The following is a 24,256-nucleotide window of genomic DNA, read 5'->3' on the forward strand; positions in this document are numbered from 1 at the left end:
ATCCCATACTCCAGCATCATCGAGAAGAATCAAACATCATTGGATCATCTCTGGGCAGTCCTGTCTCAGAAGACTCAAAAGATGTTGAGGATTTGGTACACTGTCATTAGGTAATTCTTAGAAACAAGCCATTCAGGCAAAGCCACACTGTTCATTATATCTCCAAAGAAACAGGAGCATCCCCCAAGAGGCTTAATTTACCATTCCTCTGGCTTTTGAATAGCTACAGTGCTCAAGCCACATACAGTGTTGCTGCTATGACTTTTTACCTCTTTAATATATCATCTGAGGTCTAGTCTTACAACAGTATGTAGTTGAGTGGAGCACTAGGGTCTTAACTGCAGAGATCCCAGTTATTAGTGTTTCTTATCAGCAGGGAATTTCACTTTAGCAGAGAGAATTTTGAAATCGCCAAAGCTTAACTACTGTTTTAAAAGCAGTAATATTCATCTCTACAGATCAGACATGGCACTCTGTCCGGTCTCAAGTAGGCCTGTTTATATTTCAGAGAAGTCACATGCTCTAGAGCTTCCCAGTGACCTTCTGCACAGAGACATCGTCTAAGTAGTTTGAGACTTGAGGTGATTGTGTGGGGGTTATTTGGGTTTACCCATTGCTGGCAGTGGGAGCTGATTTGGGCTGGGTAATGAGAAGAGTATTAAAAGGGTTTAGAAAATTCACTACAGGTTTTTTTTTTTTTAATTACTTTTTAAAGGGAATATGGATGAGAGTAGTAAAACAAAATTCACCAGAAGCTAAGCATTTTCATCCCTCAGAACCCACTGTCACCAGTTTACAAAGTCAGCACTTTGAAGTAAAACTAAATGGGAAAGGAAGTACTAAGTTGCCTATCCTGTACCATGACCTTTTATTACATGTTTTGCTATGTAAATTACCCAGGAAATAGCAGAGTATCCGAGTTTGCCGTTCACTTAGTGCATTAACTGGTGGGGGTTTGATGTAACTTCTCCCTCTCAGGCAATTTAAAAACACAAAATTTGCTTCTTGAAACAAACCAAGAGTCATTCCTATACTAGAGAAGGTTAAGCCAAAATTAGCCTCTAGGGCTTTAATGAATATGACCCCTATAGAAAAAGTTAAAAAAAAAAAAAAAAAAAACTTGTATAAATTATTTTATTTATTATTGTAATTAGATCTACACAATCAAAGTTGTCTTTTCACCGTCTGTGTTTTGTTAACGTGAAATTGTAGTTATAAGCAAAAGTTGGTTGCCTAGGGAACAATAATTGTATATTCAGTTTAACAGAAATAAAAGAATATTTGTCTTAAAATGCAAGATTGTTTGTTACATAGCCTTGCACCACGCCATTACTTTATATAAAAAATTTCAAAAGTGAAAATGATTTGTGCTTTAAGGGGTAATGTTTATGTGCAACATCGGTTCCCTAAAGAAAAAGCAAAGTGATTTAGGATATGTCTCCCCTGCAAGAGGGAATTTAGATTTACAATTAACATGAAAATCATGTATCAGACTTCTGCAGGAGACTCTTCAGCATACCTTATCCAGCTCTTATTCGAGTCCAAATATATTGCTTTGAAGAGACCTGGTGAGTGTATCTCTTGGCAGCCTCACTTTCCCACATCATGGAAGTACAGATTCGCACATATACATAACATGATGATAGAAAATAAGATATAGTAAATAAGGTTTCTAAATTTCGGTTCTAAATCTCCTTGTCGATACCAGTAGATCTAAAAGAAGAAGAATTAAATAGAAGTTTAAGTAATAGCATTGGGCTGAATATTAAAAATTTTAAATACAACTAATTCTTTTCCACTGTGACCAGGTTCATCCATATATACTTTTCCCCCTAAATGAGGCTAAGGCAGCCAGAATTTTATTCTTTGTAATTCAAGTGTACCAGCTGAGTTTATATCCAAAATCATACTTTATTCCTGCTTTCTCAGTTAACTTTGATCAATGTTTAAACCAAGAGTCCACCAATTGTTTGGCGAGTCATTCAAGAATATATATCTATCTTCTAGAGATATTTTAATTATTATGTTAGTAAAAGGTACAGCTTTTTAAAGTACTGGAAGGGAGGACAACTTTTAAATTCCTTTAACTGATTCAAATCGCCACCAAAACTGGAGCTTTGCACATGCATGCCTCTAGTTTAAGCTGTTAACAGATCACTGTCAGCCACTTCCGGCTCTAGGCTGGGAGTGGGAGAACAGTTCTGGGAGCTTTGTTCCCAGGCTCTCCAAGTCCGAGGGGCCACTCCTTCCCTCAGGCCAAAGGAACAAAACAGTCAGTGAATCTGAAGCTGGGAGATGTCCCCAGGTTTAATTTTAACTCAGATCTTATGTGAGTCAAAACAATTCTGTTTAAGGGTTTTGAAGGGAAATGAAACAGCTGCCAACTAATGGTGACTTGGCAAATACCCAGCTGAGGACTGGCTACTGTCTTTGTTTCTTTACCTAGCAGAAAGGCTTCTTAGTATTATAAAAACTGAACATTCTTGTGAAAAACATACCACTGTAGCTTTAAGTTTCTCAAGAGGTTTTGGTGTTAATTACTTTCATTTGGGGAGATAATACTCAAAGATTAAAATAGACTAGTTCTGTAATTATTAGAGGAGTAATAACATTTCCCAAAGACTGTTGGACTCTGTATGTAGTCCTTGAAGGAAGATGAATTAAATTAAATCACATCATATCTTTGGTGACCCAAGTCTTTTTTTTTTTTTTTTTTTTTTTGGTATCAAGGGAACAGAGTTGCCTTTTAGGGTTACAAGGTTACAACTTAGGGATTTAGGAGAAAAGGAGACAAATTAAAAAAAAAAAAAATACTCTGGGATTTTAACAATGAGAATTGTGACATCCTTTGGGGGAGAGGAGTGGTGTATAATTAGAGACATCTTTTCATACAGATTTCCAGGCACTGCAACCATCAGCCCTCAAGGATACTGAATTTAAATTTTCAATAGTACTCACAAGTATGCAGGCAGTGATACTACTCAAAGAGATGCAGACAGCAAAAAATATATTCAACGGTTTTGGAGGTAGTTGAGGGAAAACAAAAGCACTGATCAGCGTTACCTGTATGGAAAGAAAGTATGTCAGGCCTCAGGAGTAATTCCAAGACTTGGTTAGACTACCATCTAGGCAAAGTAACATTATAACATGCTCCAAATGGTGAAATTTGTCTTCTGGAATGTTAATGTTTAATAAAATCTTTTCAATTGTGTTATTCCTTCTATTACTTCCACTTAATCTTCCCAACCTCCTCCTTTATGAAAGGAGACAAACCACCATGAAGCAATAAAACTAGCTAACCTCAAAATAAACCTCTTCATCAACAAAGATTAGAAAGCATTTAAACATCATTCCCCAGGATAAATGACTATACTGGGCAAAGTTCTAACCTTTTTGTTATTTTGAGTATACCAGCAAAAAAAAAAAATACCCAAAACTGTTTTTGCTTAACATGAAAAATACTAAAATATAGGTTTCTAATACCCTGTAGTTCTCTTTCTACCTTAAATATAATGTTACCCATTCTTTTATGAAGAAGTCATAGAAAGAGACTTAACTAAAATTCTCTTAGATTTAATAAAAATGTGCCAAAGAAAGGTCGTTCTCAGACTGGGAAATGTAGCTTTGTTTTATTTTGACAGCACCAAGCTGTAGTATACAGAATGAGAAATTAAAAAGCCAAAGGATAATGAACATACTTTAGGAACAAAATAAATGTAAAGATACTAGCAGAGCTGTGGGTTACATACAGAAGGGAGTTACTAGTAGCCACTCACATACTACAAATTTATTAGGCAAACCCAGAAAACCAAGTTTATTTAACTTGTGCTATTTCACATTCAACTAGGGGATGAGAGTGGAAATCAACTAGCTACTCCATTTATACCAAATGCAGTTTTATTCAAGTGTGAATAAGATTGAAAGCATTAATTTAACTACAATCGGAATGTTCCATATGTTCATGTACTGGCCCTTTAAGGTTTTTTTTTTTTTTTTTTTTTGAGAGTTGATTGCACTGCAGTATTAAGGTTTTCAAAACTTTGGCTAAGACCCTGGGTGACACACAAAGATACTTACTAGGATCAATAAAGATGTTAAGCTGCCAACAACTAAATTGATGATTCGATCCTGAAAAAGAGAGAATTTTTTAGCCATATGATAAACTCATGGCATTTTAGAAAGACACAATGCAGGACACTGAGAATGGAGAAAGCACCCTGCCCCTCTGAGCTTCAGACAAACAGCTGCCAGAAAAGCAGAGTGTACTGAGCCACCAGGGTAAAGGGGTTTGGGGAAGCTGGACAGCTGTGTAGAGAAAATTTCTTAAAGGGACATGGCATTTTTACATTAGGGCTTTTTGAAGATGGGAAAGGGAGGCTTACAAATAATCTACTTTTGCTGCTGGGAACAGTATGAGCAGAAGCAAAAGGGACAGGAACATGGGGTGGCCAGCCCAGACCCTTGGTGAAAACAGTCAGGAACCAGACTTAGATGATGTCTCTTCCCATCATGAGTTTCAACCTATTTGTGATACAGATGGTATCCTTGTTCATTAATCTTAAGAATCACCTGAATGAGGAGCTTGGGGTTTCTACCTATCGAGATCTCTTGTTATACCCATCCCTGCCCCAACCAACTCCAAAGAATGCTTTGAAAAACTGATCTAATCCAATCCTCATTTTACTGGTTAAGGTAAATTTTGGTTCAGTGAGTACAGTTAAACTATTTTCCTAAAGTCAGACAGCAAGTTAGAATCAACATGAAACAGGATATCGAAATCAGGGTCACTGGTTAGATGGTTTCAGTTAAAGGAACTGAAAAGTCAAGTAATATATAAAAATAGTATGTACTAATATGTATATTAGGTTGATAGCACTTATTCACAGACCTTACAGAATGAAGTGGTAAGGGTTTAAGACCTGATTAGGAAATTCTACCTTATGGCCAATGAGAATATCAAGTAACCTTAGTTTGGAAAAGTCAAAGCTGAAGTCTTTAAAGACTGTGTTGGTAACGTCTGAGCACTTTAAGATCAGCAGGATATGGAATATGAGCAGCCAATAAACAAAAGCTCCGAGATAAGAAGGGCACAGGAACTTGCACAGAGTTGTCTGCTTCTAAAGATAAGAACCCAAAGAAGAGTAGGGCAGGCAAAGCTGGGAGGGAAGCGTGGAACAAAGCCAAGTGTCCTCTCCAGGGCGTCTGACCTCACACTCCAGACCAAGGCCACTGCAATTTCATGTCACACAGAACAAAGGAAACGGAACTCCAGCCGGACCCTGACCCAACCTGAGGACTCGAACAGATCTTACCAGCTAGAGAAGACCACACTGCACACGCAAGAGTGAAACTAGAGCCTCTTGTCAGGAAAGTGACCCAGGGATAAAGCGCTGAGCACTAGTAGTCCTGCACAGGCAGATGTGTACTTAGCATAAAATGTGTTTACAGACAACCCATGTATGAGAACCCCACTGTTTCTGCCTTGTGAAAAAGTTTCAACTAAACTCTGGTCTATTCTAAGAAGTAAAGAATATTTGCTCCCATCTCCTTATAAACTCCAGGGATTCCTAAAGGTCTACATATGTCACAAGAGCTTTTGCCAACAGAAGCCACTGAAGAGGTTCAGGTGAGAGGCAGCCACCAAGAATCCCTATTCTCCAAATGGTACAGCAAGTTTGGCAACCAGGATCAAAACAGGGAGAAGAGGGGGTCTAATGGTGAACAGATGGCAACTATGCCAGAAGCTTTTGTGTATCTCCTAAAAAATCCCGGGATGAAAGGCTAGCATGACTATTTTACAAGTGGAAACACAAGCTCAGGGAAATTAAGAGATTGCTCCAAATCTCAGTACCAATAAGTAATGGAAACAGGATTCAATGCAACAGAGGAGATTCCATTTCTACTTTTCACAGAAACAGCAGCGTAGCATGTAACTGCTGGTCTAGACAAAAGATTGTTGTTGGTTAGTCACTCAGTTGTATCCAACTCTTTGTGACCTCGTGGACTATAGCCTGCCAGTTTCCTCTATCCATGGGATTGTCCAGACAAGAATATTGGAGTAGGTTGCCATTCCCTTCTCCAGGGGATCTTCCCAACCCAGGGATCCAACCCACATCTACTGCACTGGCAGGCAGATTCTTTACATCTGAGCCACCAGGGAATTCCTAGATAAAGATAGCAAGTTGCAAAGTACAAGCCTATTAGCAAAGTACAACAGTACTACAGTAAAGTGTTTATCTTTCAGGAATGATTTCCTCATAAGTGATTGTTTTAGACTAGTGAACTTAACCATAGAAGCCTAACTGGTTTCAGTCATTCATGAAAATACATCTAAACTTTAATGACTACTTCCCTATTTGCCTTCTAGACAATCTGTCTAGAATCCCAACTCATTTTCATGAATATCAGGTATTCAATCATTAAAATACAGTCTCTCTGGGACTCAATGGACATGAGTTTGAGCAAACTTGGGAGATGGGGAAGGACAGGGAAACCTGGTGTGCTGCAGTCCATGGTGTCGCAAAGAGTCGGACACAACCGACTGACTGAACAACTAGGACTCCCAAGATGGGACAAAGTATTTAGAATATGGCACAACTATTTCTCACAGTCTTCTTTCTCCAAGCCAAGGTCTTGGCCTCAGGCCTTCAGCTATTGAAGTAACCTTGAATGCAGGCCAAAGAAACAGCAGAGTTAGCTTTGGAAGACCTCCCACTTCAGTCTAAACTCTTGCTATGCAGAGTGCTCTGGCTCTGCAGCACTGATCTCACTTGAGAGCCTGTAAGAAATGTGGAATCTCAGGCCTTGCCCCAGACCTACTGAATCAGAATCTACATTTTAACAAGAGCCTCACATGATCTGTGTGCACAGCTGTAAAATTTAGAATCTAAACCATTTTGAACATTGCTAAGTTCAAATCTTCGGGTAGAGACCCTCCCTAGGCCCAGAGATGATTTTTCAGGACTTAAGCAGCTCCCCCCAACCCCTCCCAGTCTCCAAAGATAGAACAATAGAGAATAATTAAATTGCCCTTAATTAGCATTTCAAAGGGCAGTGTTAGGGCTAATATGTTCCAAGTCAGAACAGAGTGCATGGAGAAAAGGGAGTATTACATTTAAATTTGCTGTTTATGGAATTAATTGAAATTCACATTATCTCCATATCAAAAGCTAGTTTGTATTAACTCAGCTACTCTATTTCTCACAAAAACTAGCTCTGTCTCTTCCTCAGTTTTATTATTGCTGTATTTCCATCTAACAAAACCATTCTCCCTACCAGATGTTTACACTTTATACTGTTACTTATTTTCACTCCCCAAGAAAGTTGAGCAGGATCAGAATCAGCCCTGATCTTTACCCACAGAGATGACAGGACAGGTTGTCTTCCCTTCCCTCAGGGGCTCCCCTCATGGCTCAGACAGTAAAGAATCTGCCTGCAATGCCAGAGAACTGGGTTCAGTCCCTTTGTTGGGAAGATCCCCTGGAGGAGGGCATGGCAAGCTACTGCAGTATTTTGCCTAGAGAATCCCCATGGACAGAGGAGTCTGGTGGGCTACAGTCCATGAGGCAGAGTCGGACACAACTGAGCGACCAAGCACAGCCCAGCACAGCCCTTCCTCAGACATCTACTCAGCAACAGGCCAAGAGACTGTCTTAACTCATATGTATGAATTTATGAGCACATAAACATAACAATATACAAACATACATAGTATAGTTTTGACTGGGACTCTGCATATATTGGGCTTCCCTGGTGTCTCAGTGGTAATGCAGGAGACAGGTTCGATCTCTGGGTCAGGAGGATCCCTTGGAGAAGGAAATGGCAACCCACTCCAGTATTCTTGCCTGGAGAATTCCATGGACAGAGGAGCCTGGCAGACTACAGTCTCTGGGGTCGCTCCAGAGTCGGATGAAGTTTAGTGACTAAACAACAACTGCGTATCTGCATATATTACCTCTTGTGTGCTCAGTTGTGTCAGACTCTTTGCAGACCCAAGAACTGTAGCCCACCAGGCTCCTCTGCCGAAGGAATTCTCCAGGCAAAAATAAATGGAGTAGGTCACCATGCCCTCCTCCAGGGAATCTTCCCAACCCAGGTATTGAACCCACGTCTCCTGCATCTCCTGCATTGGCAAGTGGATTCTTTACCACTGAGCCGCCAGGGAAACCCATATTCCCTCTTAAGTCATTTATTTATTCACTTAAACATTATCTCAGTTATCTCAATAAAGCTGGGAAAAAAGTGTCTTCTATGTTGTAGCTCAGGATGAAGGGACTCCACAGAGACCTGGGGAGAGCAAACGTCATGACGGGGAAGAAGCTGGGCTGCGATGCACAGGTGGAGACAGCAGCCCAAGTCCAAAAGAGGCTCATCTTCCTTTGAAATAATGGAGGAGAGAAAGATTGCTGTGGCTGCAGCGTCTGTACCTGGGGTGAGACAAGGGAGCTCTGTGCAGCAGTAAGGAATATGCTCTCTCCATTTACCAGTGGGGAACTGGGTTCAGTCACACCTGTTTGCCCAAGGTCATACTGCCAGGTAGTGGCGAAAGTCTCCTCCCCAAAGCTCTCTGCAAAATGCAAGGCTAACAAGCAATTCAAAAGGTCTAAGAATGCTTAGACATGTATGTGGTGGCCCTGAAATGAGAGTTGAGACCAACGTTCTCATCTCATTGACTAGCCAGATGGCTTCAAAAGGACCCTTTAACCCCTTTGGGTCTATCAAGTGAGAGGACTGGGCTGATAGGTCCTTTCCAGTGTTAACCATTTATGGTTCTGGGTTATCAGCTTTAGACAGCACCCGGGCCAGAGGAGAAGGCATCCCTCAGCAGTCAAAAAGCACAGGAGCCCCCAGATTCCTTGCTCAGTCATCAGCCAGCATCCTGACACAAAACAGAGAACCCCAAATTCACTTCAAGTGCTCAGGTGGTAAGGTTCTGGGAACATCCCAAATAACCAAAAGCCGGCCTTTGTCCTCAGCAACCCAAAACATCCTGCTCAGAATGCTGACAGGTAAAATCATGCTTCCATTGCCACGGGAATTTATGCTTTGCCTCATTCCAAAATGGACCTGAAGCCTGTGCTATCTTAGCAAAACGTTTCATAATCCATTCGAGCAACAATAAAAAAGTAAGGCAAAATTTCTAAAGCAATTTGGGGAGTAGAAAGAAGGAGCAAAAGGATTTACGAGAAAAAAAATCTGACTATGGGACTTCCCTGGTGGTCCGGTGGTGAGGACTCCAAGCTCTCACTGCCAAGGGCCCAGGTTCAATTCCTGGTCGGGGATCTAAGATTCCACAAGTCAAGTGGCACAGCCAAAATATATATATATCTGAGTGAAGAAAACTTTTCTAAGTTCAAATGTTAGTTCTAAGATTCCAAGCAGCCCAGAAAGAAGTCCAGAGGATTTCAAAGCTCTCCCTGATGACGGTAAGCGCACTGCAGGATGAGAAGAGGCAAGCTTCTCCGGGATCTAAGGGGAGTGTTGCAGGGGTACCCAGATGCAGAAAGCACATCTTCACACATAATCAGTTCTCTTATTGACACGTATAAATAGCTGAAGGCATAACGTCCCCAGAAGAGTGAGCCGCAGGGTAAGAAGTGGGACGGCTGAAATGCCACACACCCAATTTAACTGCTCTTTCTTCACAGCTCAACTCAAACATCGCCTCCACTGTAACTCCCATCCAGACAGCTTCCTCGGGCACCCCTGAGGATGGGAGCTGTCCCTGCCTCAGGTCTCCCGGGTCACATGGTCCACATGTGACACTTCTGTATTTATTGCCTGTCACCTCTTCCATTAGGACTGGCAGTTTATTAACCATGGAGAAGGTAGCCTCGAGCCTGGCGCACTGCCGGCCAATTCCCTGTGAATGATGCTTAAAGAACAGAATCATCAATAGAAGTGGCTGATGGCATTTTCCTTACAGCCTCTCACCAGGAGAGGTCACTCAGCCAGGGCCTGACTTATCAGAAACCCCAGCTTCCAGTCGCTGCTGTAGGACAGACACACAGCCGCACCATAGAAGCCACAGGCTGGCCCTGCAGCCCACGAGGTGAGGCTCTCCCCAAATGCGGGGGCCGAACCCTCATGCTGACTCCCGGGCCAGATGTCGGCAACCCTGTGGAAATGCCAGGAGTGAGCCTCGGGCACCTCCAGGTCCAGGCTTCCTAAGCCTAAGGATAAAAGCCTGGTCACTCATTTCCTGCCAGAGCAGCATGGCCCTGGTTTCACCGGCACGACAGCAACTGCTGCTCAGGAACTGGTCCACACGCCATGCTCCCTCGCACTCCCAGGGAGAAGCCACAGAAAGCCCCTTGAGGGCAAGGAAAACCCTGGATGGACAATGCCAGGAGAACATTCCCTGACATGCTCTGGAGGGAGGGGGTGGAAGAAGGGGGAGGCTAAGAATCCCACTTCTGTGTCACTTCCCCCTTTGCGACTCCACCCAAGTCCTCCTCAGACATCACCACAGGTGGCCCTACAGACGCCATCCCTCCCCAGGTGCGCTCCAGCTCCATCTTCACCCCTCACACCCACCGAAACCTGTTCCATGTGAGCCAGCCTGGACACAGAAAGTTCTCATGAGCCCCGGATCTCCCTTGCAGCCTCTGCCCTTCAACTTTCTACCCAACAGAGCCTGTGCCACCCACATACTCCTCCCAGGTTGGCTGGGCCAGGAAGAAGGCGGGACAGGGCACGTCCTGCTTCCCAAGCTGGAGAGAGAAGGCAATTTCAGTAATATCCTCTACTATGTTCTGAATGTTTGTGTCCCCCTAAAATTCATAGGTTGAAATCCTAATGGCTAATGTGACAACAGGAGGAGGCAGGGCCTCTGTGAGGTCCGTAAGTCACGAGGGTTGAGCCTTCGTGGATGGGGTACTGCATACGTCCTAAGTCGCTTCAGTCGTGTGTGACTCTTTGCGACCCTGTGGACTGTAGCCAGCCAGACTCCTCTCTGTCCATGGGATTTCCAGGCAAGAATGCTGGAATGGGTTGCCATTTCCTCCTCCAGTGGGTCTTCCTGACCCAGGGATCGAACTCCTGTGTCCTGTGTCTTGTGCATTGGCAGGCGGATTCTTTACCACTGAGCCATCTGGGAAGCAGGATAGACAAAAGCATCCTCTATTTTTAAGATGCATGTCCCTGGCAGTCTCATGCCAACTTCTTCCCTTCCTCTTCACAATTATTTCAGCACCTGCTCTGCCAAATCCCTCTTCTCCAACCCTCTCCTCCACTGCCCCTAAGCTTAGTCTTCATCTGCATCCACCAACTAGATCACTCCCAATCTGTGTCACCAAAGCCCTGACCAGACCATGCAATCAGCAGTTTGAGCATCCAGAGCCCCTCTGCTCTCGATGCTTTGACAATCCAGTCCTGAGTCACCCCCAGACCCCCCCAGTCACTTCCAGGCTCCGGGGCTAAGCCTTGCCGTGGAGCCTTTCAACAATCCTACCTGTAACTGTTTACTCGTCTGTCTTCTCCTCCACGCTGTAAGGCCTGGGAGGCTGAGGGCCACTTCCCCCTTGTTCACGGCCAGGCTCTGGGCCACTACCCATGGCTGACCTCCAGCTCCATGGTGCCCTCTCCAAACTGTGCACCCCTCCGTGGTCCAGTGCCCACCCAGAGGCAGGAGCAGCTCTGTCTAACTCGGACCAAGGCAAGCCATGTGGCTGTTGGAACTGCCATCACCCAGGGTGGAGAGAACGTTCTTCTACCTACAAAAGTGCACCCATGGGCAGGGATGCAGGTCATTTCCCTTTTATATACTCCTAGCATATATGAGATATTCAAATATTAGCTGAAAGAACAAACTAACTGGTTTACTACAAGTTCACATGTTTACAGCTGGGCCTTCGCTGATTTTCACGGCCTTTCATTTTGGGTTGATTGTCCCTCTCTCTAGGAAGCGGTTTGAAGCTCCACCTCATCTCAGGTTTACAATCTCACTCTTGAAGCCTGCCCATCAGCAGAGATCCTTATAAAAGACACCAAGAGAAAGAGGACCCCCCTTCCCTCCAGCCTGAAGAGGACTGGGGGGCAGCTGGCTCCTCTGCCAATCCTGGTCTTGTTAGTTACCTCTGTCCTTCTCTCTGGGCTGAATCTCTCGCTTGTGGAGTCCACCTCTAGCCCCCAGATCTCAACTCCTCCAACTTCGGAAGAATCTTCTGTCCATCCTGCTCTCCATTCTGATGTTCAGCATCCATTCTCCACCCTTTTTACATGCTAAGTGTGAGGAAGTCAGGAAGGAATTAAAACAGGGTAAGGGAAGAGTGATCAGGGTGGAGCTGGGGGGCTATTTTTAAAAAAGGAGGTCAAGGAATCCTCCTGTCTGAGCAGGGACCTTTTTAAGAAAAAGGAACAAGACACCCAAGGATCTAGGAGACGGGTACTGCAAACAAGGCAGTATAGCACTTGCAAGGGCCCGGAGGCAGGTGTGAGCTTGGAAACTGGGAAAGAAGGCCAGGATGACTGAAGCTGAGAAGAGAGGGAAGAACAAGGACTTGTGTAGCGCCTTTCTCTCCTCCATGTCGTGCACACATGCTCCATAAGCAAAGATACACTCTCGGGACTTCCCTGGCGGCCCAGTGGTTAAGAAGCCGCCTGCCAATGCAGAGGACGCAGATTCAATCCTAGTCAGGGAACTAAGATCCCACGTGCCGTAGGGCAACTAAGGCCACGTCCCACAGCTACTAAGCCTATGCGCCACAGCCAAGACCCTGTGCAGCAAAAAGATAAAATAAAAAAAAAGGAAAGATACACTGTAGCACACAGCACACTCCCTGGGACACAGCATGCACACAACTGTTGTATCAAAGCACACATTACAGCACACTCTCGACCACTGACAGCCCCCAGAAGGAAAGTGTGCGTCATATAGCTACTCCAAGTTCTAGAGTCTGCTCACAATGGGACACTCTGCTCCCTCCCCTTTCTGGCATTTTACTGCTCCCACCCCTTCAACCCGGCTGGACCTCCTGCTTGGGATTCCCAGTCACCTCCTCCTGTCAAATCTGACTCACGTTCCTGGGCCTAAAAATCAAAAGTCTTTTGTCCTGATGCCCCCAGTATAATAAATATCCCCTTCTTCCGTGCTCCGTGGAACTCTATGCCTCCTGTCATTACAGGGCTCCACCCCACGTCAGTCCTCCTAGCTCACAAGACCCTCAGGTCCTGGAAAAGCGATCATCTTTCCTTGTGAGGGAGAGAGGAGAAAGGTAATCCAGTCACCATGCATTAAACACACCAGGAGCCCAGACTTCCTCCCACTGATGAGGCCCGTGGGCCGCATCCTGCAATTCCGCGTGCAAAGGTTTACATTTCTCATCACAGCTCAGAGTCCTGATACCAGAAACAAAAGGCCAATTCTCAGAAATGATTTTCCTTTTCTTCTTCCAAGTCGCAGTGGAAACCATCTCGTCAGGAAAGCTGTAGCAGTGTCCCAGTCAGAAGCCCCAGGGGCAAACATGCAGGGACAGAGACACTGAGAGACCTGACATGTGGGAGGAGGTTTGGGTTTGGGGGAAGCAAGAAAAGTCAGGCACTGCCGGTGGGTCTCCTCGGAGCCCCCAGAGCTGCGTGGTCCTAAGGAGACAGGAGAGTCCCCCAAAGCTGTGGCCAGAGGCAACCAGCATCCCTGGGGTGAAGCCAGGGGCTAGACGGCCTCCCCAGATAACTCTGGGAAACGGAGAGCTCCGATCACAGGGGCTGCTGTCCCCAGGCTTCAGAGAAAACCACAGGGGCAGGGCCACGTGAGGAAAACTTACGAGACTCACACACACCCACACTCGCCAACTCTCATGCTCTGAGCCCAGTCTCAAACACACCAGGGCCTCTGCAGCTGCCTATAGCTCTGAACGCCCACTTCTGCCTCAGGCCCTTCTAGAGAAGGCAGACATTATGGATGCCTTGAAACATGTCCCCTATTTCACAGACTCACATTCTGAAGCATCTTTCACTTGTGAATATTTCTGTGATATCCTTCCTGCCAGATTCTCCTCACAGTGAGGCATACTTGAAATATATTATTTTCATTGAAGCATCACTTAGGGAAATGAGATCACAGTAAAAATAGAAAACAAACCTACTCCACATGTTTAGGGGACAAAATGATCCCTAGCACTGGTACCATAGGAAGTGCTGCTGCTGCTAAGTCGTTTCAGTCGAGTCCGACTCTGTGCTAAAAAACAGAAGAAGAAAAAAAAAAAAGGATCTAGCACTTCCTATCTATCTAGTGCTAGATCCATTCTTTTCTTCTTCTTCTTCTGTTTTTTAGCCTCACCACACAGCATGTGGGATCTTATTTCCCAGATCACTGATGGAACCTATACCCACCCCACCAAGAACTGGAAGCATGGAGTCCAAACCACTGGACAGCCAAGGAAGTCCCAGAAATGCCAGGTCTTTATGTGCTCTGACCTTCAGAACTGGGAGACCAAGAACAAGGGCTAGGACGTCAGGATCATGACAGACCCAATATCTGAGTTTTCCCCTGCCTCATGCCTGCCTATGATCTCAGGTACATCACGGAACACTGAAGCCAAAGTTTCCATATTTATACAACAGTCTAACATGCGGGGAATCCCATAAAGATTCAGATATATTACAGTAAAGCCGTAGAACAGAGTTACATTTACAAGCATCAGTAAACGGCTGCTCACATGCTATTAGTATTATTTCCACCACGTCTAATGGGCTGTCATTCACCAATGGGATTAGGTTCTCAGAGATGAGTGGGAGTTGAGTGGGCCACAGAGCCTGGCCCCCCTTTCAAGAGCAGCCCAATTTCAAATGCATTCCATCATCCCCACCGGGACACTTAAGTTTGTCAACCCAAGTGTCTCCATGGCAGCCCCAAAAATATGGTCATTATGGGTGCTTAGTCATTCAGTCATGTCCAACTCTTTGTGACCCCGTGGACTATAGCCTGACAGGCTCCTCTGTCTATGGAATTTTCCAGGCAAGAATACTGTAATGGGTTGCCATTTCCCGCTGCAAGGGATCTTCCAGGCCCAGGAATCAAACCCACATCTTGTGTGTCTCCTGCATTGGCAGGTGGGTTCTTTACCACTGAGCCACCAGGGAAGCCCCATGGTCATTATACCTACACACAAACTATGGACTGAACCTAAGGAAAAAAAAAAGACTAATTTAGTAGACCCAGTTTGTTACCACAGAGCTGCGAAAACCTTGTCTACAGAAGGAAAAACACAAGCAAACCACCAGCTTCTGAAAGACCAGGCCTCCGTTTAAGTTTTTACACAGTATTGTATTATGTTTATGGGCTCTTTGCTCAAGCTCAGCAAGGAGAGGAGAGAGTGATGCCCTTAACTGCACAAGAGCCTGTTGGTACCCAGCACCCCAGGTTTCTGAACACCAGCCCCCACCTTCTGCTGATGTTCAGGAGGTCCCAAGAAAGTAGGTTACTTTTTGGTGATGCTAGATGCTCACCTCACTTAAAACTTAACATACCTAAGAACATAACAAGAAGCAGACATAGATACAGAGAACAAACTAGCGCTTACCAGTGGGGAAAGGGAAGGAAGGAGGGGCTCGACAGGAGTAGGGGATGAAGAGGCACGAACTATTAGGTATAAAATAAGGGATGCAGTGTAAAACATGGGGAATATAGCAAATATTTTACAATTACTATTAATAGAATATAACCTTTAAAACTAAACTTCAGGGCTTCCCTGGTGGTCCAGTGGCTAAGACTCCGCACACCCAATGCAGCGGGGCCGGAGCTCAAACCCTGATCACAGAACCTGATCCTGTATGCTGCAACTAAGACCTTGCACAGCCAAATAAGTTAATATTTTTTAAAAAAACAAATAAAAATTGTAAATCTCTCTATTGCATACCTGCAACTCACATAATATTGCACATCAACTATACTTCATCAACAGCAAAAAAATACATAAAATCCAGGACTAGGTAAGGCATTGTGCCAAGTGCTAAAAAGGCTGGAGAAATAAAGCAATCGGCTGCTACCCTCAAGGAGTGTAGACTCTGGCCGGGAAGGCAAGACATATATGAAACCCTCACAGCACAAGCAGTGAATACCAGGAGGCATCTCTGACCACTAGGCTCATAGGATGTAGGCTGGGCAGAAAGGAAGGCTCTAAGGTGGGAAATCAGACTAACCAGGATTCAGGTATTTGGAGACGAGAGTGTGCAACAGAAAGTAGAAGAGCATTTACCGGGAGCAAGAAGGCAGCTCGTGCACAGAAAGAGGCCCAAGGAGAGGGCTCAGCCCAGACTGGGCATCGCAGAGCACAGTTAAGACCAGGGCTGTCAGCCTCCTTGCGCACCAGCATCCTTGGAAGAGCTTTCTCAACATACAATCTCCTGAGCCCATTGCTCAGAAACTTCCCAGTCCTGGCATCTATCATCTGGAACCATCTCTCTAACACAAGCAATGGCAACTAAAGTGGTTTGGCAGGCTGGGAGAGAGCCACAGGGACAACGGATCCGTCCTGGGAGAGACTAGCTCCACTTTGAGGGAGAATCAGGGTGCGCTCAGAGAATCTCAGAGAATCACCCGGAGGGAGGCTGTGTCAAAGGCAAGAGTCGAGAGGCCCTGGGGCTCTGGGCAGGGGAAGGGGCGGCAGGCAGACCCAACACTCCTAACCACAGCTTTGTCCTTAAGGAAGCAGCAACCCTCACCCCCACCCTGCAAAAGGCAAGAAGTAGCACTCTAACCTTAACACAATTATTTGCAAAGTCAAATGCTCCAAGTCTGAACTGGCTGAATTCAACTAAAGGTCATCAAAAGACCTGTTTTTCACTTTTTGTTTTTTTGACTTCTTTTGCAGGGAGGGGAGGTAAGGATTCAGGAATATGCAATAGAACATGAAACTTTTTGCCTTTGGTACCAAAGATCTGAGCCTCGGGACCCACTAACTTGCTCCCTCCATGGAGAGACCCTCCATAAATATAAGTCCAGTGTATGTGCCTTCCTCCAGTGTCGCTCACTCTTCTTACATCACATCCACGTAGGAACAAAGGGACAGAATGGTCACCACCCTTCTTAGAGGATGAATCAATTATTATTAGTGAAAAACAACAGAAGAGGCTGGTCCAGGAACTGGCTTTCATTGCATTCCATGGAGGGAATGCAGCTAATTTCAGTAATATACTTTACTTCCATACATCTAAAATACTGTCATTTCAGTACGTACTCAGTATGAAAAGTGGAGAGATTTTTACACCTTTTTTTTGTACTAAGCCTTTGTAATCCAGTGCGTATTTTCACTTACCCCTCCCTGCCACCAGGAGGTGGAACCCCTGCCACCCTCCCACCCCGGCCCACTGCACTGGCTGTGGGAGGCGGGTTTACCTTCCACCCCAGACAGAACCACCCTCCTTCTTCCCCTAGGGTCACCAATCCACTGGCTAAAATGGATTTCGGATGATTCTGCAGCCAGCTAGCAAATCAGGAAATCAACATCAACTCACAAGCCCTGAGGATAACTCAAAGCATTTCATTACCCAGACAGAAAGATGGCCCAAAGGAAACTTTTACAGGCAGCTGTGGACAAGAGAGGGACAAATATCTCCAGGGTATAGTTCACACGAGGAAGGGAGGAGCAAGGAATAGATTTCTAGAGTGACATTTCCTGAAGGGAGTTCTGTAGACACTCCGTTCAAATCTGCTGCGGGTGGAGGCACGCAGGGTAAGACTCCAGAGTAAGGCATTGATTGTGCCAATGGTCAGAGGTCAGCCACCAAAAGAGCACCACGTACCATCCCCCTTCTCCAACCAGACTCCCAGTGAAAATGAGCACATTAAAGGTTCTGACAAGTCCCGCAGTAAAGAAAAATGTTTCACAAACGTGACTATGGAACTGCTAGGACTAAAAATTCACTTGCTTTAGAACTGCACTGTCTGACGTACCAGCTCTGTGTGATTACTGAGCACCTGAAACGAAGCTAGTCCAAACTGAGATGGGCTCTAAGTGAAAATGCACACTGGATTACGAAGGCTTAGTACAAAAAAAATGATGTAAAAATCTCTCCACTTTACATATTGAGTACGTACTGAAATGACAGTATTTCAGATGTATGGAAATAAAGTATATTACTGAAATTAACTGCATCTGTTTACACTTTTAAATATATGGCTATTAGGATATTTAAAATCTCATACATGCTTCACCTTATATTTCTATTGGGGTAGTGCTGAAAATTCAGAAAATGCTAAGCAACAGCACATGCTCTGAAACCTCAGACACACCATATTATCATATCATTTGTGCCACATTTGTTTTTTCCCTGAAAGAGATGTACTGCATCCCAGAACTGGGGATGAAATAAAAACAGATGAGAAATGCACCTGGATATTCAGACCAGGGTGGGTAAGACAGCCCACCTAGCAATATAAAATTCCAAAGGTATCAAGGAATGACTATCTCAGCTTTTGTCTATTATCCCTTAGACATTTATGTAACAACAGAGAACTATTTTGCTTTGCCATTCACTCCAAGGCTGTATCTATAAAGTTATTGCTAAACATCATGCTAACAACTGAATAAATCCGGGGTTTGGTAACTGAAAACAGTACGTAAAGACAGAAGTTCCTTTAGGGACTGCCCATGCGGGCACTGCTCCAGACCTGCTGGGTCGTGTATTTCTTGTAATACGGCAGATTCTAGTATCTTTCACTTACTCCATGACTTTGGGCATATAAATCCACCTATTTCCTGTGAAAGGGCCAAGTACGTGAATGCCCACAGTGGTTCCTGGAGCATGTGACCCAGACTGCGAAACTCAACATTTACTGTCCTAGTCAACTCGTGAAACATTGCCAGAGGAGAACCAGTTGTGTGACTGAACTCATAGCCTGCTTTGTAGTTCAGCTTCCCTGCTTGTGAAAGGAGTGACAACATCCATCACACAAAGGAACTGGGGGATCAAACAGGGTGACGCTGGATGCAAAGCATGCTGCCTGGCATGGAGGAAACACCACTTCCCTCCTGACTCTGCTCTGTGGGCTTCAGTCATCTTGGCCATAGAGTTAGAGACTGGACCTCAACCTCTGGGCCTTTCTAGACTTAAAAGTGAGAGCCTATCTGTGGTCAGTCAGTAAAAGGCAATGAAGAGGACTAAAAGCTCAGAAGATCTGTCAGACTAGGACAGGAAGTGGGCTTTCCCCTTTCTGGATTTTTTACTCAAAGGCAACAGTTCATTAATGAACTGGCTGTTGTGTCCAGTTTCCAGGGAATCGCTGGGAGCAAACTCACACAGCAGCCATCAGCAGTTTCCCAAGGTCCTCAGGAAGCCACCTGGCTCCAGCAGTGACCACCCTCCATGGGAATGGCTCCACTGTAACATGTCCTGTCCTTTCACTACTGAGGCCATCCTGTGCCCTGCTCACTCACGTCCCCAATAAATCATTTGCCGTCATTAAAGACGGATGCCTCTTCTTCCTCAGATACGACAATTTATATGAAACATGATGTTTCTTCCTATCCTAAGACCAAAGTCTCTCTCCTTTCTCCATTCTGTGTAATTTCTGTATGTCCAATCACCCTGTCAGCCCTACAGAAGAAGCTAAAGGGAGGAATTCTGAGAGATCTGGAAATATATATTATTCATAATTTTTTTTTTCTCTGAGTAGCTGATTCTACTGTTATGAGGTCTAAAACGGCCTAAGTAATGCTGGGAGTATACACTCTTGGATTGAATACATCTGTGATAAACAGAGATATATTTGGAATAGTCAAATTCTTGGATGGATTTCAAATGGATCATAGGCAATAGAGAAACATAGTCATTGACTACTTAGGCCCAAGTGAGTCAGAAAACATCACTATTTCTAAGTGTCCCTATAAATCAATACGTCCCTTATCGATTCACGTATATCAGTATTAAGGGGCTAAAGGAGGTCAGAGGTCTGCACCACCAGAACCCCACAATCCCTTGTGCACCAAGGTACACGGAGGAGAGACTGAACCTCTTCATTCTCAGGCCAGCTGGGCAGCCACTGGGTAGTCCAGTGGCTAAGACTCTGCGCTCCCAATGCAGGAGACCTAGGTTTTGTGGCTAAGACTCTGTGCTCCCAATGCAGGAAGCCTAGGTTTGATCCCTCGTCAGGAAACTGGATCCCACATGCCCCAACTAAGAGTTTACATGCCACAACTAAGGATCCTGTGAGCTTCAACTAAGACCCTGCACAGCCAAATAAACAAATATTTCTATAAAAAGGAGCGGGGGATAATCTGATCCCTTCAAGCAGTCAGCTGCCTCTACTCTCCAGGCCCCAAATCCTCTTCCGGTCAACTCCCAATGTAGGAGCCTTCATATTTGAAAGCTGAAGGCTACCAAATGCTCAGAATGGAGAATCTATCCTCTAAGATCTTCCCAAGCTTCACAGAGGGACCACTTTCTCCCCTGTCCCCCAGTATGCCCCCTCTATGCCTTGTCATAGCACAGATCCAGCTGCCTCACGTGTGCTTACATATTTCCCCCATCTACTTGGGTTCCTTGGACCCCACCCTGCCACCCCCCAGGCCTATCACAATACTGTTAGCAGATAGGAATTCCATGGCAGTCCAATGGTTGACTCCTCAGTGATGAGAGAGAGCCTGAGTTCAATGCCTGGTCAGGGAACTAAGATCCCACAAGCCATTCGGCCAAAAAGAAAAGAAAAGAAAAACAATATTAGCAGAAATAGGAATATCTACTGGATTCTGGGATTATACAAAAGCCACACAATAAACGAAGCATCTTCCTATACATCAAGCTTAAAACATTTTCTTGTAAAGACACTTTGAGAAGAGAAAGCAAAATCCACAGGGAGGTAAAAAAAAAAAAAAACAAGCAGTGGTCTCCTGGCAGACTGGAAGCTTCCAAATTCAGGGTCATGCCCCAGGTTGTCGGCTGGACAAGCTTTCTGTCCTTTCTGCTAAAGAGGTCCCTGCCTGAGCAGAGAAACCCAGGAAGCTCTGGACTCCATATGTGCCCTACTTTCTATGAGAGCCTGAGAGTACTTTGTCAGGGGTCAAAGATCACCATGTCACTTTCTAACTAAAAAAAAAAACAAACAAAAAAAAACAGGCTAATCTTGCCCATACAACTCAGAAATTTAATGCTGGGGACAGGAAAAGAACTCTCTTCTACTGGCCCAGGACATCACAGGATTAGCTTGTAAGAGAACATTATACTTTTTAAAAGCCTGAAATAGGGCACTAGAACGTGTATGGGTCTGAGACTCTTTGATCACTTCCTGGAATGGAGCCCCATCAAAGGAACCCTAATTTCATGCCTCCACTCTTTTTCTCTGCTTGGTTGCCTCAGCAGTAAACCCTTAAGGGCTCTAGATAAACACAAATCACAAGCACCACTCTTGGGCCCTTACGGAAGCCTCAGAAGCCGCTTGAAAGTCAGCACGCCAGGTGGACAAGCGGATGTGCAAACACCCTGACCACTCGGCTGGGAGGCGAGGCAGAGAGCGGGCTTCCGCACTCCCGTTTAGGGCCCCTAACAGCCCAGAACTTTCTGAACTTTTCTCCACCCTCAATCTTCAAAGGCTCTTGGCCAACCCTGTCCCAGAGAGGGAGCCGAGGGGCAAGGCAAGTATCCTGAGAAGGATGAAGGGGGATCTCGCTGCAAGTTCCCTCCAGGGGCCGCAGCAGGACCCAGCAGGGCTCCGGGTCCCAGGGGCGGGGAGTTGGACAGACGCGCCACTCAGGCCCCGCGTCCGGGGCCGCACTCACCTTGGCAGATGTCTCTCCAAACAGAGGTCTGTTGTCCAGGCCACTTGTGCCGTACGTCCTGGTGGAAAAGTCCTCCATTTTAGGGTTTCTTCACTGTCCCCGAGCCACTCCTAGCCGAGCCAGCATTGCCTCCCGGAGTCCCGGGTCTACGACTCGCGGCGCCGCCGGTCACAGGGCGCTCATTGCCGAAGCCCAGAGAGGCCGGAGTCCCGGCGGCGGGGGTGGGCGCTCAGACCCGCGGGACGAGGCCGCTCTGCCCGAGCCTCGCTCCCCTCCTCATCGTGAGCAGCTGCCTCAGGAAGTGAAAGGAAACAACACCGCCTGGCCGTCCCGCCCGGCCGCTCCCGCTTCCCCCAATCTCAGGGCCCCGGGCCGCCCGGCTGTCTCCGCAGCTTGGGATGCAAATCGGCTTGGCCGGGGCTCCCCGCTTCCCCGCCCTCGCCGCTCCGCTCCGTGACACGACCATTTCCCGAGCTTTCTAAATGTTCTGGTGAGCACGGATGCCTCCACGCTCGAAGGCGGGGAAAAGTTTTCCCGGGAGAAGGCATTACCAGCCCTCCGCACCGCTCCGCCCCTCTCGCCCCCGCGGCCAGCGGCCGGAGTAGTGAAGCTGCGGGAGCAAAGCCCAGCGGTCCGCCCGCCCCTCCCGCGGCGTTGCGGGATCAGGTCACGGCCGCGCGGAGCAGCTCGGGTCCCCGCTCAGGTGTTGCCGGCACCCGTGGGCCGGCGCGCGCTTGAGGCGTAAGAAGGGGATCCTGCCTCGGCCCCGCACCGACGGGCCACCCTCCCGGAGCCGCCCCGCGCCCGCAGGCCAAACCTCGGCGTCTCCAGCCGCCCGCACGCTCGGAGTCCTGGCTGCACTGGAGAGCGCGGGTCCCGATCCACGCCGGTGCGGGGATGCGGTGCCAGGCGTCGGGGAGAGAGAGACCTTCCGCGCGGGCGGCGAGAGTGTGCTGTGCGGCGGGTCCCCGGTCCCCTCCCACGGCCGGGACCCGCGGCCACTGTCGCAAACCGACTCGGCCCGCCCAGGCCGCGTCACGGCCGAGGCCACCAATCCCGCACGCCGGGGCGCCGCATTGGCTACGGAGCTTTATTTCTAGAGGTGCCAGTTTATTCCCCGCGAGGCAGCCGATCTCCCGGCTCCCCGCTTTCTCTGGCTCCTAGTAATTAGCGCTTGCGCGACCCACGTGGGCAGAGCACTCTCGGGAAGATAGCCTCGCATTGGGCTGAAAGCTTCTTAAAAACAACCAGCCTGCTTTAACCACCCCAGTCTTTGCACCACTAGGATGGAAAGGGAGTGGTTGATAAATTAGTTGTTTATCATGTTTGTGTGTTTGTCTGGTTTGTTCTGTGATAGAGAACCTATGTCTTGGACAGAGACGGTCAAGAGGTAATCCGTGCTTAGGTATTTCTTCGATTTGTCCACTCATTCTGCTGGTGATGATGCTGAGAAGCATATGTGTATCCACAGAGGAAAAATGCATCGTATGTCAACCTCTTCGGGTTTGAAGCTGGAGAACCTGAGGTGGACAGGCACCATAGGCAACCCAGCGTCACTCTGCATTTGGGAGCCTTTGAAAGTATTAGGGAACAAACGCAACCACGCTAGGTAACCCGAACACTACAGCTCCTACACTGAAGAGAGCTGTGACTTAGGTTTGTTCGCAAGGAGAGTGCATGTTTGAACACTGTAACCCTGTAACACTTAGAATCCAAGACAAATTTCCACGTAGTCCTTCTAGAGTTTAGGACAAGGGATTGGGATAAGGGATGGACTAAGAACCACAAAGCTTCAGTGGAATCAGGTATGGAGCATATCGATCTACCAGCTCTGTATTTTATGGATCTTCTCTTTGTCAGGACTTTTTAAGAGGAATGCACACAATCTTGCACCCAGTTCTATTAGACGTTTGACCCAATAAGTAATTTTATTCACTCACAGGCAGTCACATTTATTCAACAATACTTCTGAGAACCTGCTCAGTACCAGGCAACCACCAAATAGAGTAATACAGTCATCAAGAGAGTCATGGTCATAGTGTTGAGGCTGGAGTGGCAAAGAGAGACACGTGACACAGTGGAGTGACTAATAGCACAAGCTTTGAGGTTGATTATATCTGCCCTCAAACCTTGATGCCACCATCTACAAGCTTTGTAATCTTGGGAAAGTTATCTAATGTCTAACCTCTCTTGAGCTCCTTCCGATGTAAAAAGTGAAGATGATAATAGTAAATGGAACTAGATCAACCTTTAAAAAAAATAATTGAATAGAGAATATTTAAGACACCTGGCAAGTAAGTTTCCAAATGGTTGCTTGCTTGAATGCTTCCTTAGTCATGTCTGACTCCGTTACCGAGTCCCAGCTTGCTCTGCTCACGGCCTGATAGGCCAGTGAATCCGAGAGAGGAAGTACTGGGGCAAGGAAGAGACTTTAGTCGGGAGCCGGCAGACTGAGAAGATGGCAGAATAGCGCCTCAAAATAGCCATCTTATTGGGGTCTGGATGCCAGGTTCTTTTATAGATCAGAGAGAAAGAAGCAATGA

General features: G+C 46.3%; 2 protein-coding genes across 24 annotated transcripts in view; one reads left to right on the plus strand and one right to left on the minus strand.

Annotated features, from left to right (window-relative positions):
- Window positions 1–1,297, plus strand: part of DMTF1 (cyclin D binding myb like transcription factor 1) — a 49,312-nt gene extending 48,015 nt beyond the window's left edge. For all 21 annotated transcript variants that reach the window (XM_086397266.1, XM_086397270.1, XM_086397250.1 and 18 more), the window contains one exon: window positions 1–1,297. In XM_086397266.1, the coding sequence (XP_086253392.1) occupies window positions 1–110 (110 nt within the window). In that variant the 3' untranslated portion in view covers window positions 111–1,297.
- Window positions 1,121–22,851, minus strand: TMEM243 (transmembrane protein 243). Of its 3 annotated transcripts, none has more exons than XM_086397273.1 (5): window positions 22,531–22,851; window positions 21,714–22,002; window positions 4,078–4,128; window positions 2,959–3,063; window positions 1,121–1,713 (listed from the first exon to the last, which is right to left on the minus strand). In XM_086397273.1, exons 2-5 carry the CDS (start codon window positions 21,789–21,791, stop codon window positions 1,591–1,593), a joined length of 357 nt encoding a protein of 118 aa, XP_086253399.1. In that variant the 5' UTR covers window positions 21,792–22,002; window positions 22,531–22,851; the 3' UTR covers window positions 1,121–1,590. The 3 variants fall into 3 exon arrangements, with proteins under 3 accessions (XP_086253399.1, XP_086253402.1, XP_086253401.1); XM_086397276.1 differs by having other exon boundaries at window positions 21,714–22,006; window positions 22,531–22,742; XM_086397275.1 differs by lacking the exon at window positions 22,531–22,851 and having other exon boundaries at window positions 21,714–22,357.
- Between the last annotated feature and the right edge of the window lie 1,405 nt (window positions 22,852–24,256).

Source organism: Bos grunniens, chromosome 4 (assembly GCF_055505025.1).
Source record: "Bos grunniens cultivar Pamir isolate PY7600 chromosome 4, Bosgru_T2T1.0, whole genome shotgun sequence".
In the NCBI taxonomy this organism is placed as follows: Eukaryota; Metazoa; Chordata; class Mammalia; order Artiodactyla; family Bovidae; genus Bos; species Bos grunniens.